The 17,169-nt window shown below is 46.8% G+C and overlaps 2 protein-coding genes across 3 annotated transcripts in view; one reads left to right on the forward strand and one right to left on the reverse strand.

The window, feature by feature from the left end:
* Positions 1-1,728: 1,728 nt before the first annotated feature.
* Positions 1,729-12,929, reverse strand: DHODH (dihydroorotate dehydrogenase (quinone)). Of its 2 annotated transcripts, none has more exons than XM_032424227.1 (9): positions 12,786-12,929; positions 10,433-10,578; positions 10,104-10,303; positions 8,302-8,384; positions 6,134-6,321; positions 5,432-5,545; positions 4,633-4,786; positions 4,297-4,456; positions 1,729-3,856 (listed from the first exon to the last, which is right to left on the reverse strand). In XM_032424227.1, exons 2-9 carry the CDS (start codon positions 10,541-10,543, stop codon positions 3,802-3,804), a joined length of 1,065 nt encoding a protein of 354 aa, XP_032280118.1. In that variant the 5' UTR covers positions 10,544-10,578; positions 12,786-12,929; the 3' UTR covers positions 1,729-3,801. The 2 variants fall into 2 exon arrangements, with proteins under 2 accessions (XP_032280118.1, XP_032280117.1); XM_032424226.1 differs by having other exon boundaries at positions 10,433-10,645.
* Positions 12,930-14,593: 1,664 nt separating this feature from the next.
* The window catches only part of PKD1L3 (polycystin 1 like 3, transient receptor potential channel interacting), a 59,016-nt gene continuing 56,440 nt past the window's right edge, over positions 14,594-17,169 (forward strand). The window contains 4 exon segments of the mRNA XM_032424042.1: positions 14,594-15,067; positions 15,069-15,145; positions 15,246-15,286; positions 16,274-16,484. Of these exon segments, the coding sequence (XP_032279933.1) occupies positions 14,853-15,067; positions 15,069-15,145; positions 15,246-15,286; positions 16,274-16,484 (544 nt within the window). The 5' untranslated portion in view covers positions 14,594-14,852.

Here is a 17,169-nt window from a genome sequence, read left to right on the forward strand (position 1 = left end):
CAGCTCTGTGTCTCAGTCGCCTGCTTGACCTTGAGAACACCATTCTGATGGGATGTTTTCCTGCTCCCGTCCTCATGGATAACTGGACAAAAAGTATTGGCTACAGAACCTGACCCAGAGCAGCCTATCAGAAGGTCGGCAGAGAAATGGCTATTTTCCAAAACAGTGGCTGTGACTTGATGGACCTACCCCTTCAAGGGAAACCACTGTCGGAAGGAACCCCAGCCCCTTCGGATACAGCGCTGTGCCCACTTGTCGGCTCCACCAGCAGGAGGCTGACCTGAACAGGTAAGAATGGGAGAACCCAGGGAAGACTATTCCCCGTCTGTTTTCCTTCCCTGGGGTCTTAGTGGAAGCCTCTCTCTCTCTCTCTCTCTCTCACACACACACACACACACACACACACACAGAGAGAGAGAAATGGATGTGGCAGTCACTCTGGCTGCAGCCCAATGTGGCTTGCTAAAGCGACAGTTCCTGTTCTCTTTTTCCACAAGGAAGAGTCATAATGTAAGCTATTCCCAGGGAGAAAGTAGAGAAGGAAGAACAGCTTATTCCTGACCCATACTTGGAAATTCCCATGTGGGGCCACATAAGAGGAAAGGGGACCCTCCCTACCCAAGTTGGAGAGAAAGTATAAATTGGCATACCTCTCTCTAATGACAATTTAGCAGTTAACTACCAACAATTTAAGTGCCTATAACCTTTGCCCAAGCAATAACACTTCTGGGAGTCAATTTTACAGAAATTCTACCAGAAGAGCAAGAGATACAGAGACCAAGAGACTCACTACAGCACAGCCTGTGATGGAAGCAGTGAAGACAGCCTACACACGCCCAGCCATCAGTAATCGTTGGTGCGTCTATGCGGTGGAAAACTACAGTTCTGTCAGAAAACGCACGGTAGATCTAAGAGAAGAACCCTGAAAAATTCCATGATGGTACGTGAAAAAAGCAAGTTGCAGAATACGATTTAACTTATTGACTGCTTATATTTAACTACTGGGAAATTGGCCAGGCCAATTATGCACAGAACACAAAACATAAGAGTGAACAATGTATTAGCAAATGGTATTAGCAACTCTGCTAATGGTGATTCCACTCAACGATCCTGGGCCCCAAAGGGCTACCTGGGCATCATCAGTCTATGTCTCCTAGCACTGTGGGCTTCTCTGGGCTCTGGGCATCATTTTGAGAATTAAGAAGAATTGGTACTCCTTATCCCACATGGCCCCTGAACGCAAGCCAACTACTGACTCTGGTCCTCGAGGGAGAAAGAGCAGCCTGTTGGAACTGTGCTAAGAGACAGACTGTCAGTCTGCAACAGAGAACCTTCCAAAGGGTAACCCTTCCTGATCCCTTCCCTTGTGCGAGTTTTCCCTTGTGTGCAGCATAGTCTACAAACTCAGCGGTTTGAAAGAGTCACTATTAGCTCACGGTTCCTTTTTTTTTTTTTTTTTTTAGATTTATTTTTTGAGAGAGAGAGAATGTGTGAGTGGGGCAGGGGCAGAGGGGGAGAATCCCCAGGCTGACAGTTCTGTATCAGCAGTTGAGGCTCAGCTGGGTCTTTTTTTTTTTCTTTAAGATTTATTTATTTTAGAGAGAGCCTACAAGCAGAAGGAGGGGCAGAGGGAAAGAAGTCTTCAAGCAAACTCCCCACTGAGCATGGGTCCCACTGCAGGGCTCAATCCCAGGACCCAGAGATCATGACCTGAGCTGAGATCAGGAGTCCAACGCTTAACTGACTGAGCCTCCCAGGCGTCCTATCCACTGGGTTTTATGTTCAAGGTATCACAAGACCAGGATCAAGGTGTTGGACAGGTTGGGTTCTTACTCAGACACTTTGGAAATAATCTGCTTCTAAGCTCACTCAAGTCTTTGGCAAGATCCAGGTCTTTGTGGTCTGAGATCCATTCCCTTGCTGGTTACCAGCCAGGGGCCAATGCCTTCCTTCTCATTCCCCCACCTCAGTCTTCAAAACAGCAACACTTTGATCCCTTCCAATGCTTCAAATCTATCTAATGTCTTCTTCCCCCAGAGAAAACGCTTGCTTTTAACGGGGCTCATGTGATTAGACTGGACCCACCTGAATAATCTATCTTCAAGGCGGCTCCAACGTTAAGCCACGCAACTTAACAGTGATGGGAGGGATATCTCATCATGTTGCTAGGTTCCAGAGATTAGGACACGGCATCGGGAACCAGGGGGAGACATTTCAGAAATGCTGCCTACCACACAGCCCGTAGATGAAGTGACGTGTCCGTGCTCATCTCCTGATTTTTGATGGCTGTGTTGTGGTTGTGTAGCAGAATGTACTTGTTTGCAAGAAATCCACACTACAATATTCAGGATGATGGAGCACCAGACCAGCAATTTACTCTCATATGACTTGGTATTAAAAAACAGTTCTTTGTATTATTTTCCTAAAATTATTCTATACATGTGTGCACAGAGAGAGAAAAAAGATAGCTATGGACACATGTGTTTGTATATAAAAAGAAAAATATCTGGAAAAATTTAGAAAGATTCAAAAGTTACCTGTGATTACCTCTGGGAAACAGTTATTTAAGGGGGAAAAGAGGTCCACAACTTTTATATTTGGGGGCTATTTTTTAAAAAGCAAAAAACAAGAGAAAGGTCTTTGAAAAGGAGAGCAGGAGGCTGGCTGAGGGTTTCGTGACAGAGAGTGAGCAGATACAGGAGGGCGGGGCTAGGCCAAGATTCAACCATGAGGCAACGGGACACATCAGCGCCGTTACCATCCTGGGCCTCTCGCAGAGCTTCCGAGAAATCGAATTTAGAATAAAATCCGTATTGAGGTGATGGGAACAAAGGGAGTTTCTGCCGGCTGTGAGGGCACGCCAGACCCCAACAGCACTGCCCAGACAAGGTTTCCAGCTTCTCTCCGCCATTTGCTTTTCGGTATTAAAAAGACCGGTGTTGCTCGATCTCTTTAGTTAACAGTACACCTCTTTAGCATCTTGTCTATTGTCTTCAAGCACCTTGAGAACCCTGTCTGCCCGATGGCACTCCAAGTCACAGATAATAAACAAAGGGGACAGCAAGCACATTTTCCTGTGATGGGTTGAATTGTGTCTCCCCAAAATTGCTATGTTAAATCCTAAACCCTTGAACTTCAGAACGTGCCCTTATTTGCAGAGAGGGTCCTTCCAGATCCTATCTTTACCAAGGGAATCAAATGAAATTGAGGCCATCGGGGTGGGGCCCACTCCGACATGACTGGCGTCCTTATAAGAAAAGATGAGGACCCGGACTCACAGAAGGAAGACGATGTGAAGACAGAGGATGGCCACCCACGAGCCCGATTCTTGCGACTTTGTCTGTTTGAAATATTTTCAAAATAAAGTGAAAACTTTAAATAAATAAAAGTGAAGACAGAATGAAAGAGAGTCAAGCTCATCGGGAGCCCGGTGCAGATCCAAGGCAGCACAGGCCTGCGAGGACCTGCAGCATCGGGGCAAAGCCCGGGGGCCTTCCAGAAAGGGCTGGGATTTAAATCCAGGTTTTAAATGGCTTCATATTTCCCTCAAGTATTTTAATGTCCTTGCACTATTAAAGAGATTTGAGTCTAGAAAGAATCATGAATGCACTTCATGGTCCGACAAGCGATTAAAGAAAGCCATGTATTGATTCCGGTGACACTCATGATTGGCTTTGACAAAAGTCGGGCCGGAGGAAGGGCTCTTGTGGGTTGGGGAATGTCGCTCTCCTCTCTCAATTCAGCCACAAAGGCCCGCCTGCTTTAGAAGATTCCAGATCAGGCTTGGCACCAACAACGTCCTCACCTCCGATGATCTGCTCCAATGGCATCTGTGATTCTGGTAAAACCCTGCTCCCTGGAAAAAAGGGAAAACAAAGCAATTTCAGCAAATGGTGAAGGACAGGCCCTGCTCTCGCTGGAAGCCCACGTTCACCTAGGCTGTCAGCGCCATAACTGCACCTGCCTGTCTCCCCCGTAGCATGCTTCGTGCCTCCACCTAGGTCTTCACACTGGGAAGGGAACCAATGTCAAGTATTAACAGCTCCCTGACCTCAAGCCAATGCTACTCAACAGGAATGCTGCCCGAACTCCTCAGGCCAATAAACACCACCGTCTTGGAAGTTAATCTTGAATTCCTTGGCCCTGTTTGTCCTTTGTCAGTCTGCCTGTGTTTTTGAATCCTTTCTGAATGAGGAATAAGTAGAGACAGGTGAATAGCGTCTCCTTCACTTGAGTCATTCTGAATTGATACCACCTGAACGTCTCCGGTTTCAAGCCACCCGTGGCCCCACTCACTTCAAAAGGGCCTCCAGCTCCCGCTTGACCCTGCCCACCACGGGCGGCCCGCGGTAGGTGAGGGCCGTGTACAGCTGCACCAGGGAGGCCCCCGCCCGGATCTTCTCCAGCGCGTCCTGCCCACTGCTGACCCCGCCGACCCCAATGATGGGGACTCCGCCTGCACCGGAACACATGCAACAGCGTGAGGAAGGGCCGGAAACGCGAGCACCTCAGCTGGCCTTCCGCCCTCCGGCCCCTGGTGAATGCAGCAGTTCAGGGAACGCTGATTCGGATCAAAGCCCAGAGCCCGACAAGCCGCACGCAAATGTGAAGACACAGGGACCAAATTCTTGCCTTTGGTGAGTGCATACATCTCCCGGATGGTTTGGGTTGATAAGTCCCGGAGGGGCTTCCCACTCAGCCCTCCTATTTCAGAGCGCAGGGCACCCTGGAGGCTGGCAGGGCGGCTCACTGTGGTGTTGGTGATAATCAATCCATCGATGCCCAACTGCAGTGTGAGACAGAGAAAGAGCTCTCCAGTCAAGGCACAGATAGAGCTGGAGAAGCTTCCCTGAGGGTCTGAGCCAGGAGCCGGGCCAGGTGCCCACACTACAGCCCCTGGAAGCAAGAGCCGTAACAGAGCTCACTGTGCTTCTAGAACAGGTGTCTGGATGAGCCTCAACATAACCAGAGCAGCCATCATATATCGACTACCCATAAGGTTCCACTAGGACAGGGTTTAATCCTTAGAACCACTCTCTTTAGTCCTGCCCAAGGTCCCTAGGTAGTAAGTGGTGGAAGAGGATTTGAACCCAGGACTTACAGGTTCAGTCTGTGTTTCCACTACTCTCCTACAACCCCAGGACCTGGGGTCAGACTGGAGAGAGGGACAGAATACTCTAGTCTGACCCAGGATGCAAGCACTAGCCTTAGAGCCCTTGCTGGATGAATGTGAGCAAAGAGGGGAGGGAAGAAGTACAGGAAAATGACGCATCCCAACATTTGCTTTGTATTCTGTGATGAGTTACATCATGACAGACACCAAACCAGCTCTCACTGTCACAGAAAGGAAGCCATGGGCTAGTCCAGCTGGCCAGATGCCCCCCCCCAACCTGGCAGTGAGGGGCGTCTCAGGGCCCAGCCCGACTCGCACCTCTCTCACCACATTGGCGATATCCTCCTTGTCCTGGGCTGTGAGGTCGGGTGCAATCTTCACCAGCACGGCTGGCTTGCGTGCTCCCTTCAGGGCGTCCCTCTCCTGCAGCACCTAGAGCAACACGTGGCCAGAGATGGGGACCCCTGAGGCCACAGCCCCCAGTGCCCCTGACCTGCAGCCGCAGATCAGCGTGTTCTCACACGTAAGCACAGCAACATCTCCTTTTCCAGAAATACAGCTCTCAGTTATGCCACAGACCCCACCAAGATGGGTCTGATTATCTTGAACCAAGGGATCCCCAAGATTAAGTCCCTAATGTTGTCATTGGTATTAGCTAATATATGAAGGTTTATTTAGACTTTTTTCCTAAAGGAGATAACAAGGAAATACTGTCACAAGTACTATTTGATAAAGAGTCATCCAATTCATTCATTCATTCAGTGTGCTCACTGCTAGGGACAGCGAGACCCAGCCCCCTGCTCTCTCAGACTTTGTGGTTTAACAGCAGGGACAGGTGACTGAGCCATTAATCACTGTTGAGCGTAATCAGGGTTACGATAGGGGATTACGAGTATAGCAGGGGGTCCTATCGGTCCAGGTGCTAAGGACAGCTCCTCGACAGTGACGCTGAAGCTTCCTTCCCTGGAGAGAAAGAACCTGACAGGCTGGCGAACGGAGCCCGGACATGTAATTGCCTACCTTGGTCAGCAGGTGGCGCAGCTCCGCCTTTCCCTGAAGGCTCCGCAGCCCAGCGGTGTTGGGGCTGGACACGTTCACTACCAGGTAGTCAGCCAAGGGGCCCAGGACGCGAACCCCCTCCGCGTAGTCCGCAGCAGCGTCCACCGAGGTCTTATTCTTCCCCAGGTTTATTCCCAGTGGCAGCCCCTCTGTGAAGATCGCTCGTCAAGGTTTTGTCCCCAAACGCCATTTCCCGTGCAACATGCTCAGGATGCCCCGCGCACCTCCGCACGGGACCTTCCCGGTCGGAGGGACCAACACCACGAAAGCTGCTGGCCCGGCTGCCTGCTCACCGAGAGGAGCTCACCATCCTTGCGCAGCAGTGCCGGGGCAACTACTAGGATGTTTTACTGCATTGTGCCCTTTTTCTTTTTTAAAAATTTAGTGGAAAACGGTGAAATTAGGAGTGCAAATACTAGCCATAAAAAGGTAGGGCTCTTTTAGAAAAACACATTTCAGAAACATGCTATGCGTGAAAGAAAGAGGTTGTCTGTACTTGACTTCTAAGCTACCGCGCTATCTGCAAAGCTCACTGGTATGTCAGTGCTGCTGGCTGCTTTCTTGCAGCTGGTGGTTGGGAAAAGACCTGGAACAGCAAGTGAGCCCCCAAAACGTGTATCAGGTCGGTGGGATCAAAGAGCAGCATCTAGTGTTGCTAACCACCTCCTCATACCCTAAACTGGTCACCCTTTTAACCACCAGCTTGAAAGTAAATATTCCCTGGGGGGAGGTGAAGAGGGGGTTAGCGCCCAATTAGACAAAAGCTCCACAAGGCCTCCAAGCTTCCCAAGTCCAGCCTCCACCAGGCCAAGCCATCTGTAAACTGATTCTTCCCTCACGGGTAAGCTGGCTTTAAAAAGAGCATCCCTTTCATGCAGCTAATGGGTCTTCCATCAGCAGTTAGCTGCCCAAAGGGCCAAGACTTTGAAGTTAGAAATTTCTGAATTACTCTGTCCTCAAAGGACACCAAAGCTTTTGTCAATTATGTTCCTTATTGTGCTCACAATAAGCTGTCTTCAAGTCTTCTAGCTGCTGGAAAACAACATGTGCAGAACTCTGCTCTAAGATTCTGCTTCACTCCAATCAATGTGCGTGTTGGAGTGGGGTGAGAGGATGGGCAAGGGAGAACAGGGGAGAAAGCTTGCACTGGGAACAAAGAAGGAAAGGATTTAAAAAAAAAAGAAAGGAAGGCAAGAAGGCAGGAGAGTATCACAAGCCATGGAGGTCCTATTATAAGACTCAAAGTTTCCCAAATGGGAAGGTCTATAGTACTCAAGGTCTGCTTCTACCAAAGCCTGGGATTTCCAAACAAGGTCACTTCCTCCTAAAATCAGAGATTGCCAACTGACTCGGCCCTTTCAACCTCACTTCCTCGAGTGAAACTCATGTCCACAGGTTTTTCTCCTCTCACTACCAAGCCATTTAATGAGACTAAACTCCTGGAAAGAGGTCCAGAGGGACCCAATGAGGAAAATGGCACAGCCCCACACAATCTCAGAGGGCAACTGGGAAGGCGTGGTGAGGACAAAACAGTGCAACAAGCACTTATGTGCAGCCTGAGGGGCAGCAAAGCAGAGCCCCCAGAGAACATTCGGCAGCATCCCTGAAGGTAGCCTCCCGACATGCATGGTGTTTCTGAGCAAGTCATGATGGGTATTTTCCCAAATGCCAAGATCAGCTCTCCCTGAGTAGGAAGGAGTATGAGTAATTTTAATTGTCTTCTTTATGCTTCGCTGTACTTACTAATGCTTCTGTAATTAACATGCATTATTTACATACACACAAAAGGACAACAAAGCAAGACAGGAAGATGGCGCTCCAGGCCCGCTCACATCTCAACCACCCATGTGACCACTGAGGAGCCGCTCTGTTCTCACTTCCAAGCTGCCCCAGTTATGATATAACCCAGGTTATATAACGAGGCAGAAACTAAGCGAGTCTTTGCTAAATTGTGAAATTCAGTTAAAATCTCGGTGGCTGTGGTAAAGCCAGGAAAATTCCCGAGTTCCACAGTGGTTTTTTTCCTATTACTCAGTCAGGTTTATTTCACTAGGAATGTTCCTGACGTTTCTCCCACAGGTTTCCTTCCAATAAATGAAGAAAGCCCCTCTAGAGCACCCCCGCTTTACCTTCTGTGAGCCTGGCCTGTTTCTCCTGTCTGGCCCGCAACCTGTGTTCCACCACCGAGAGTCCGTGACTGTTAAATCCGTATCTGTAGCACAGAAGTGGGTAGGGAGGGGACAAGGTTAGAGCCCTCAGCCAAAGGCAGAGACTTTGGAGAGATGGCTTCATGGTCATTTCCACTATACTTCTGACTTTTAGAAACAGAAAAAAAAAATCAGAGTCAGTTCTTAGACTTCCAAAGTCTAAACAGCCCTGGAACTCCTAGAGAACTTGCCAGAACACCATCAAACATAGAGGGAAAGATTTAAATTTGTAAACAAGCTGCTCAGGTACCTAGCACTGGCAACAGCCCAGACACGCCACATAGCTGCCCCAGACCTGTCTGGATCGGCCCCCACTCCTTACTCACATACTCCTCCCACCCGGAGTGGCTTCTCTGACCACCCCATCTTCCACCTCCTGCCGGCCGTTCCACTAACGCCCTCCCGGAGAAGAAATAATAACCAACGCCTATTGGCTAAGCTGCTTTGTTACTTGCAGCCAAAACCACCAAACAGATACATCGGCACCTGTTTTTGTGGACTTAATATAATTATTCCATTCATTCAGCAGGTGTTTACTGGGCACCCACTCCGTGCCTCCCAGAGCAAGGAGGCTGAACACACAGGCTCTCCTCCCTCAACCACTTCTCACCTACAGATTCTGCTGAGTACCGTTGTCCTGGTACCTGCAGTTACTTGGGGAAGCCAAATCCTAAATCTGTTTTGCCTGGAAATTCTGAAGATACCAATCCCAGCCTGCAATGCAGCAGAAAGATCAATAACTTCATTTCCAATGCTGGAAAATTTCCCTGAAACAAGCACGATAAAGCAGGATGTGTGGCCAAATAAAATTCCCCGAAGGCAGTCTTCCAGAAGGGCATCACTGGGCCCAAAGGTGCCTATCAGAATCTCCCAAGGAGGTTCTCAAACCTCCGTTACCAAAAAGTAGGAACTTTTTCATTTTCTGGGTTTGCTGCAGTGAATATTGCCTAGGGATTACAAAGAGAAGGGCTTTACACGACCTAGAAGGCTCTCTCTTACTAAAAGCAGCTGTACATGTGGATTATTAAATTTTTCAGTTTACTAAAGGCCAGGGCTACACCGTCCAATTCAAAAACTGCTAGCGACATGTGCCGCTGAGCACCTGAAATGGGCCAGTCCAGTGCGCTCCAAGTCACATGCACCCTGGATTCTGAAGACTTAGTATGAGTAAAACGTAAATAGCTAATTAATCGTTTTTATTTTGATTATATGTTAAAATGACATTTAGAATACATGAAGTATTTATAGTTAAATATAATAATCATAAACAATAATTAAATAGACTATGTTATTAAAATCAATTTCACCCATTTCTTTTTCCTATCTTACTGTGGCTACACGAATATTTTAATTTACACACACAGCTCACATTCTATTTCTACTGGACAGTGCTGGGCAAGGGCACTGGAGTAACAATGTGGAAAAAGCACAAGCTCTAAAGTCAAATTTAAGTCTAAATCCGTACCCAAGCTCTCTCGCTTATGATGCCATAATTGTAGGTAAGTCATGTAGCTCTCTGAGCCTCAGCGTGTATATGCGTTAAACTAGAATACCACAACCCGCTTTTATGCCTGCACACAGGAGATGCTCAACATGGTTCCCGAACATTCCAAATAGCAGAAAAATGTCCACACCGTAGGACAAAAAAACCCGGCAGATCTTACATCACTGAGTGCCCTGCTGGGAAGAAGGCCTCCCCTGTTACCTGCGGGCTCTTCATCTACCTGTTAATGACAGCTTGGTCCTCAGGGAGGCGGAAGACTCTGGGTCTGGGGTTTCCTTCCTGAGGTTTCGGAGTCACACTGCCAATCTCAACAAAACCAAAGCCCATCTTGTAAAGTCCATCCACAGCTTCCCCATGCTTATCAAATCCTGCAGCAATTCCAACCGGATTTCGGAATTTATGGCCCAGGACTCTCACTTCCTAGGAAGAAGGAAACAAAACCAGAGGTACCCAGGCTATCCCGGTGTTTGTCCAAGGGCAGGCCGCAGCTCGTCTAGGTCAGAACTACCTACAGAGCCTGTTAATCAGGAGGTGTTCAAGAGCACCTACCAGCATGTCAGGGTCTTGAAACGTGGCCCGAGGAAGGAGCCCCAGGGAGGTGATGCGAACGGCCAGCCTGTGGGCTGCCTCAGGGTCCAGAAGCCTCTGCATGGCCGGCATCAGGTGTTCAGCGTAGAAATGCTCATCCCCCGTAGCTGTCAGGTAGGAAGCGAAGAGAAGTCCTCCACCCCCCAGGATGACCACAGCATCCTGGGCCCGCTTCTGGGGGGGGGAAGGCCCACTGAGATTCCTTCCAGGCCAGACTGCAGTAACTTCTCTGCGCCCTCTACACCCATGCACACAGGACATAATGACATGTCACGTGAAGCAATGTCCCTAGCCTTCTGCTAACACTGGCCTCCTTCATTTCTAGTTCTGCTCACACATTGGCCTCTGCTTTCAGCGGCTGTATGCACACTTCTGACAGTCATCGTGCCCTGAAGGACTCCAGGCTAGAGGTTTCAAGAGAGGCACTACTGCCTCCTAGGGGACCTGTGGTAGGTATTTTGGAGGAATGCTAAGAGATTTAGTGGGCAGGACTCAGTAAAGGCAGACATCCTGCATTGTTTTAGGCTATCTGACAGATGAATTGTCCCTGTCCTGTATGACTTTTGAACATCTTAAACTCAGTATGTATCTATTTATATTATCTGAGCCTATATTCCACCACATAAACACAAACTATCTCCTGCACAGTTTTCATATACATTGACTTTTCCAGGAATGCAATTCCCTCTAAACTGAGGGACAATTGCACTATTTTGCACAGAACATTACCAAGGATTGTTCCCCATTTCAGAGATCTCAGGAATGGCATAGTGCTTTGCTTGGGTGTTTGACAATAAAACATACCCGAGGCACTAGAATTTCTTTTTTTTTTAAGATTTTATTTATTTGTCAAAGAGAGCTTGAGCACAAGCAGGGGGAGCGGCAGGCAGAGGGAGAAGCAGGCTCCCCATTGATCAGGGAGCCCAATGCGGGGCTAGATCCCAGGACCCTGGGATCATGACCTGAGCCGAAGGCAGATGCTCAACCGACTGAGCCACCCAGGCATCCCTGAGGCTCTAGAATTTCTAAACAGAGGCTTAAACACCTGACTATATCTCACTAAGTGAATCATGCTGTAACATTTACATGCTGAAACGCATGTTATTTTATTATAAATTCCTTTAATTTCTCTTTTATATTCCAGTTAGGACATTAGTTGAACTTTTAAAATTATACAAAGACAGATTACATTATATATAAATTCTACTTCAGGATAATAAAAGCAGTTGCAAAATATTTTTTTAAAAAGGAGCATCAGGTCTTATTGAGTCAAGAATCACTATCCTGTTCAAAACGTGCTTCATAATGCTTTTCTCTAGTTATCACTGCCAGGTGATGAGTCATTCATTCATTCAGTCATTCATTCAGTCATCTGCCCAACAGTGATAGAGCACTCTGAGGTGGGCTAAGCAGGGTCCCTGCCTCTCAGGAGGAGACAGTCACTAGTCAGTGATCACGCAAATATGTAACTGTGAGGACTGCCATGAAGAAAAAAATGTATAGGGTAATAACAGAACCCAAACCAATCTCAGAGGTAGAGGAAGGCTTCCTTGAGGAAGTGACTTAAAGCTGACATCCAAAGGATAAATAGGAGTTAAGTGGACGCAGTGGGGGGCAGGAAAAAGTGTAAAGGCGCTCTCAGTGGCAGAGGGTAAAGAGATGCACCCAAGGAAGAGGGAAAGAAGAAAGACCTGTTGGAAACCAAGGAATGAGGAAAAGCACGGCTTAAAAAGGAGCTGGGGAGATAGGCAGGGACCCTGGCCAGAATAAATATTTGAGTTTTGCTCCCTACACAAGTTAGTGACGTGATCAGATCTGCCCTTGAGGATCACTCCCAGCTGTTAAATATAGAGCAAGTATTTATTGTCTTGCTTCTAGTCTCCAGCGGATTGTAGGAACGCCCCTTAATGTCAATCAACAAGTATCTGGACGCGGTTACACAAGCCCCTGCCCTAAAATTTCATCTAGAAGGGTTGAGGCCATGTCTTAGTGTAATTTCATTGCACGTTGGATCCAGCACACGATGTTAGGCGGTCATGTGTTCATTAAACGCCCGTGTGCCAGGCTCAATAAAAGTCAGCCCACGTGCGTTGGCAAAGACCTGCATCTATCCAGACTGGAACGTGCCGTTACACGTGTTAATGCACACGCACGCATCTGCAGGTGCCTCCGCCCACGCACAGTCGTGCCCAGGGAGCCCACGACCTCGGAGCCGAATCCCGTCCACACCTCGCCCAGGTTAGCCCACTATTCTCCTCTAGCCCCCACCTGGCCCACACTACTCGAAGCCGCACAGCCCACTTTCTGAACTCACTTTGAGCTGTCTCCACGCCATGCTCCTTCCGCCACTAGACCCGCCTCTGGCTCATTTCCATTGGAGGAGATGGAGGTGAGCCCTCCAATCACCGCCCCTGCAGCTGCCACTTCGCCAATCGCGGGGCAGGAGGGTGGGGCGGGCCTCCCGCGGCGGAAAAGGCCTCGCTCCGCCCCGAGGGTGTGTCTGGACGCCGAGGCGCGCAATCACGGCGGCCACGCCCCTTCCGCCCCAGGCTCTGGGCTCCGCTGCTGCGCTGTGCGGAGCTGCGGGGCGCTGGCGTCGGGTGGTGTGCGCCCCAGCTCTCTGGTCCAGCGACGTGGGGGAGAGACATCGCATATGTAGATCTTCAGTTCTAAGCAACAGTCTCACCAATATCTTGATCATTTAAGCAGAACATTTGATATGCTTGTGCTCTCGGTAAACCATGTATTGAGAGTATATATCAGACACCCTAAAAAGGGTTGGAATGAATTACCGCACTGTGTAAGATGCCCGAGTTGACCTCAGAGAAGATTCCATCGCATCAGGTTTCACTTAAAAATGCCTAAAACGTGTGTATGTACGTAAGTATGTGTGTTAATGAAGGTGTTGGGAAATCTAGACTTTGTGGCGAACTCCTGCACCCGAACGGTTCCATTGAGGCGAAGACTTGGACTCCTATTTAGAAACCTTCCAAATTAATTGGATACTCTTTTTCCTGGCATTTCAAGACATTTCAGCTTTCTAGTTTCAGTTCCCACTACTGTCTCCCCAAGTGCCCACCCCCCCCCAGAATTATTTCTCTTTATAAATACTTTCCACTTGTATGCATTTACTCCCATTGACTCCTGCCAGGATGACTGTTTCCTCCATCTCAATATGGCCAAGTGCTGGAAGTAATTTCTTCCTCATCTGAGCCTTCATAGATGTATGCTGTACCTGTCCAGTGGCACTGTATTTATTAACTACAATTGTTAGGTCTTTTTTCCCTTAACTAGACTGTAAACGTTTTGAAAGTAGGGAACATGCCATATTTATCTTTCATTTGATTACTGCAGTGTTTTTCAAACTGAGGGAGTGTATTCTTGGCATAGACACTTAAGAGCATATTTGATACTGGTGTGTTTCTGTAATGATTTTTTAAAAGTAATATAGGCGTCATTTGGGCCATTTGGACAACCAACTGAACCCTGAAACCTACCAAGCTATTTCAGTGCCCACATTTATTTGTATTCATTATCATATTTTGGTACCAAGAAAGAAAAGTGGCTGAAATAAACGATGGTTGTCCTGCAGGTGAAGGATAAATGACATGCTGTATAAACAAAGGTTTTTCAGCAAGTTACATAAAAGTGGTGAGAGAATGGATTTTCCCTACAGCACGAAGTAGTGTGCATGCCAAATCAAAACAACCTGTGTGGTCATAAGCTAGTACCATGTTTATCTGTCAGATAGCTATTTAGTGCAGCACGTTTTCATTTCATTGATTTTCAGTTCTGTTTGTATTTAATTTGTATTCTTTCGTCAGATACTTATTTTTTGGTTTTGATATTTGATTTTTGGTTTATGATTGTGTAAGAGCTTTAGCATATAGTTCATCCCTAGTTTTATGTTTGAATGTATTTAAAAAACAGAATACAATAATTTAAATATGTCCTGGGGGTCTGTAAGAATGGTTTCCTTTAAACACACACACACACGCACAATACATTTCTCAATTTTTAGCAGCACTGACTTAGATATTCGTCATCTTCTACTCCTTTGTAGCCTAGGCTTAGCAAATAAAGATCTATTCTAAAGCTGAACGCACAGCCGGTTGTGTAGACACAGGTGGTGGTGCCCTGTAAATGCCCATTGCTTTATTGATCTTTGCTGTTTGTTTTCAGCTTATAGGGACTCCACCTGGGTTCTTAAAAACAAAAACAGGAAAACACAAAGCCTTTTATCTCCTTGACAAATTAGTCCCTATTCCTAAAAGAATGATACTAATAAATATGACAAACCCACCAAGAATATATTTAAAGGACCAGGCAGCTGCTGAGCCCCCACACTGTTCTTGCTCACAGCTCACAGCTCACAGAGAAAATGTTCTTCAGGGGAAGAATCTGGCTTTGGTTACCCATCAGAACAGGTATCATTCTAGGAAGTGAGCTAAATATCCCAGAGCGACATGGTAAAAATAACTGTTATCAGCTTAACAGGTTTCACTGCAGCTATGAGGAGGCAGAAAATTACTGTCGTGTCCAGGGAGGACACCTTGCTTATACTTGGAAACTGGGGGTCCGGGATCTTCTCTGGGACTCTGGAAGAAGGGAGTTAGTGGTGGATTGGGCAAAATCTAAAGCAGCTGGGAAAACGTCAAGAAAAAAACAACCCAGGTAAGGCTCTGAGACAAGTGTTTACAAAGGAAAAGTCCTTTCCTTTTATTCTGGAACAGGAGAAAGAAAAAATTTTCCATCTTTCTGCTTTTGTACATAGAAAAATCAGTCGCTTTACTTCATTACCACAGTTCCTCTGAAGTATTTATATTTTGGGGCTTCAACCTTTGATTTGTCTGTGTAGCAAAGATGATGAGATTTTCTCAGAGTTTATCAAAAGCTAACACCTGATATTTCACTGAAAGTAATGTGTAGGATTCTGAAGTGGGAAATCTTTTATGGCCGCTTTGTTCCTGGTAAATATCTCTTCCTAATTCAGAAACCAGGAGAGAAATGATTTGCCTGTTACCTTTCTTACAGAGATATTTTCAAAATCATGCACCATAATATTGTGGTCTTGGAGAAATATCCAAGGCCCTGTTATATCACCATCATCTTCACTGAAGTCTAGGTAAATTAATAGGAAGCCTTGTGATAAAGAACACATAATATGAAAAAATAAATAATCTGTAATATGTGGGCGTGGTGTGGAGAACAAAGGCAAAAGAAATATAGAAAAAAATTAAATCTCCTTACAACTTACAGCCCATTGACAAATTCTTGAGACAAGCAGGGTGACCTTCCTCCAGAAGCTTACCTGCCTCAGTGTTAATATTTTGCTAGAGCCAAAAGGCAACCGTAGCTTGACATTAGCCCAACTTCCAGGATCCTGCAAGTCTTCTTTAACATATAAAAATCCATTTGGAAACTTCCTTTATCTCTTCCCCTCCCCGCAAGATATATGTTAGCAATCATCCTTCAAACATATGGCCCAGTGATATCCATCTGAAGGGTCTTGTGACTAAGGTTTACTACACAGTAGAAAATGACCCCTCAAGGTCCAGGAAACCTTGCTTCCAAATTCCTTAGAGACTTCCGCTATCTCTCAGCCCTTCCCAACTGGAAAGAATGTAATCAGTCACTCCTCACAATCCCAGGCAGCATTTTCTGCCCACAGGTCCTGTCCCAATGTTTAATAAAACCACCTTTTTGCACCAAAGATATCTCAAGAAGTCTTTCTTGACCGTTTGCTCCTGGACCCCCAACAACACATCACATCCGGGAGATATCCTAAGTTGCATCTATTAGAAGCTAGCAAAATTTGGTTTTCATATTTACTTTTTAAAAAGGTTGATTTTGGAATCTGAGGCTCATCTGGGTCTGTTCCTCTTTCGGCAGGTGTCGTGCCCCCCCTGGCCCCCAGAGCCCCCCAACTGCACTTACATGTCCTGAAACTCCAACTGGATCTCATCAAAAGTGGACTTGTGCTCCCTGGGGCATTCTTTCATTTGCCAGACTGGTAAGTGATGAAGCCACATGCCACCAAAGTCATAATATCTAGAAACTGATTCTACATAAGGACAGCATGTGAGAGTATTGGTTAAAGAGTCTGTGCCATGAAAGGGAGGTATATGCCAAGAGACATCCAAACTCTGAAGGAGGCAACAGACCAAAGAAAAAGGCTGACAAGTCCGGCTTGACAAGAAATGGTTTATTAAGGGGGAACCACCCAAGAGGAAAATGCTTAAGAATAGCTGTGTGTCCTAGTCCTGTCTCCAGGGCAGATCAAGGACATTATGCCCCAAGGTTTACTTAAGGGTGTGGTTAAATGAAAAGAAAAACTGGGGATGGGGGCGTGGGGGGAATGTGCTTAAGAAGGTTTATTGTCACAGAGTCTGTGAGTGATAACGCAGAGGATGCATGTAGGGATTTTGATGGTATTGATTATATATTGATTTTCATGATACTGATTAGAGTGAGAAACTGTTCATCTGGAATGACTTTCATATACATCCCACTCTGGTAGTTATTGCTGTGCCTGGTGTCGCCTTCATTTCTTGACTTGGATGGAATGTGGGAGAAAGTGTAGCAGTAAACTCCATTTTCCTCATGTGCACCCCAAACCCATTCGGCACTTGGGCTTATGAGGGAAGACTGCAAAAGCAAAGGGGGAAAATAGGATATTGGTGTAGGAAGATGAGAAG

This window comes from Phoca vitulina, unplaced genomic scaffold (genome assembly GCF_004348235.1).
Source record: "Phoca vitulina isolate PV1807 unplaced genomic scaffold, GSC_HSeal_1.0 scaffold30, whole genome shotgun sequence".
NCBI classification, from domain to species: Eukaryota; Metazoa; Chordata; class Mammalia; order Carnivora; family Phocidae; genus Phoca; species Phoca vitulina.

Bases quoted from the DNA above. Each gene is read 5' to 3' on its own strand.
- DHODH (XM_032424226.1), bottom strand. From the start codon at position 12,806: ATGGCGTGGAGACAGCTCAAA. The intron at 8,385-10,103 runs GTAGATGAAGAG...TCTGTGCTACAG, and splicing joins GACCAAGCTGTCATTAACAG to ATACGGATTTAACAGTCACG. The intron at 5,546-6,133 runs GTAGGCAATTAC...GTGTTGCTCTAG, and splicing joins TGCGCCACCTGCTGACCAAG to GTGCTGCAGGAGAGGGACGC.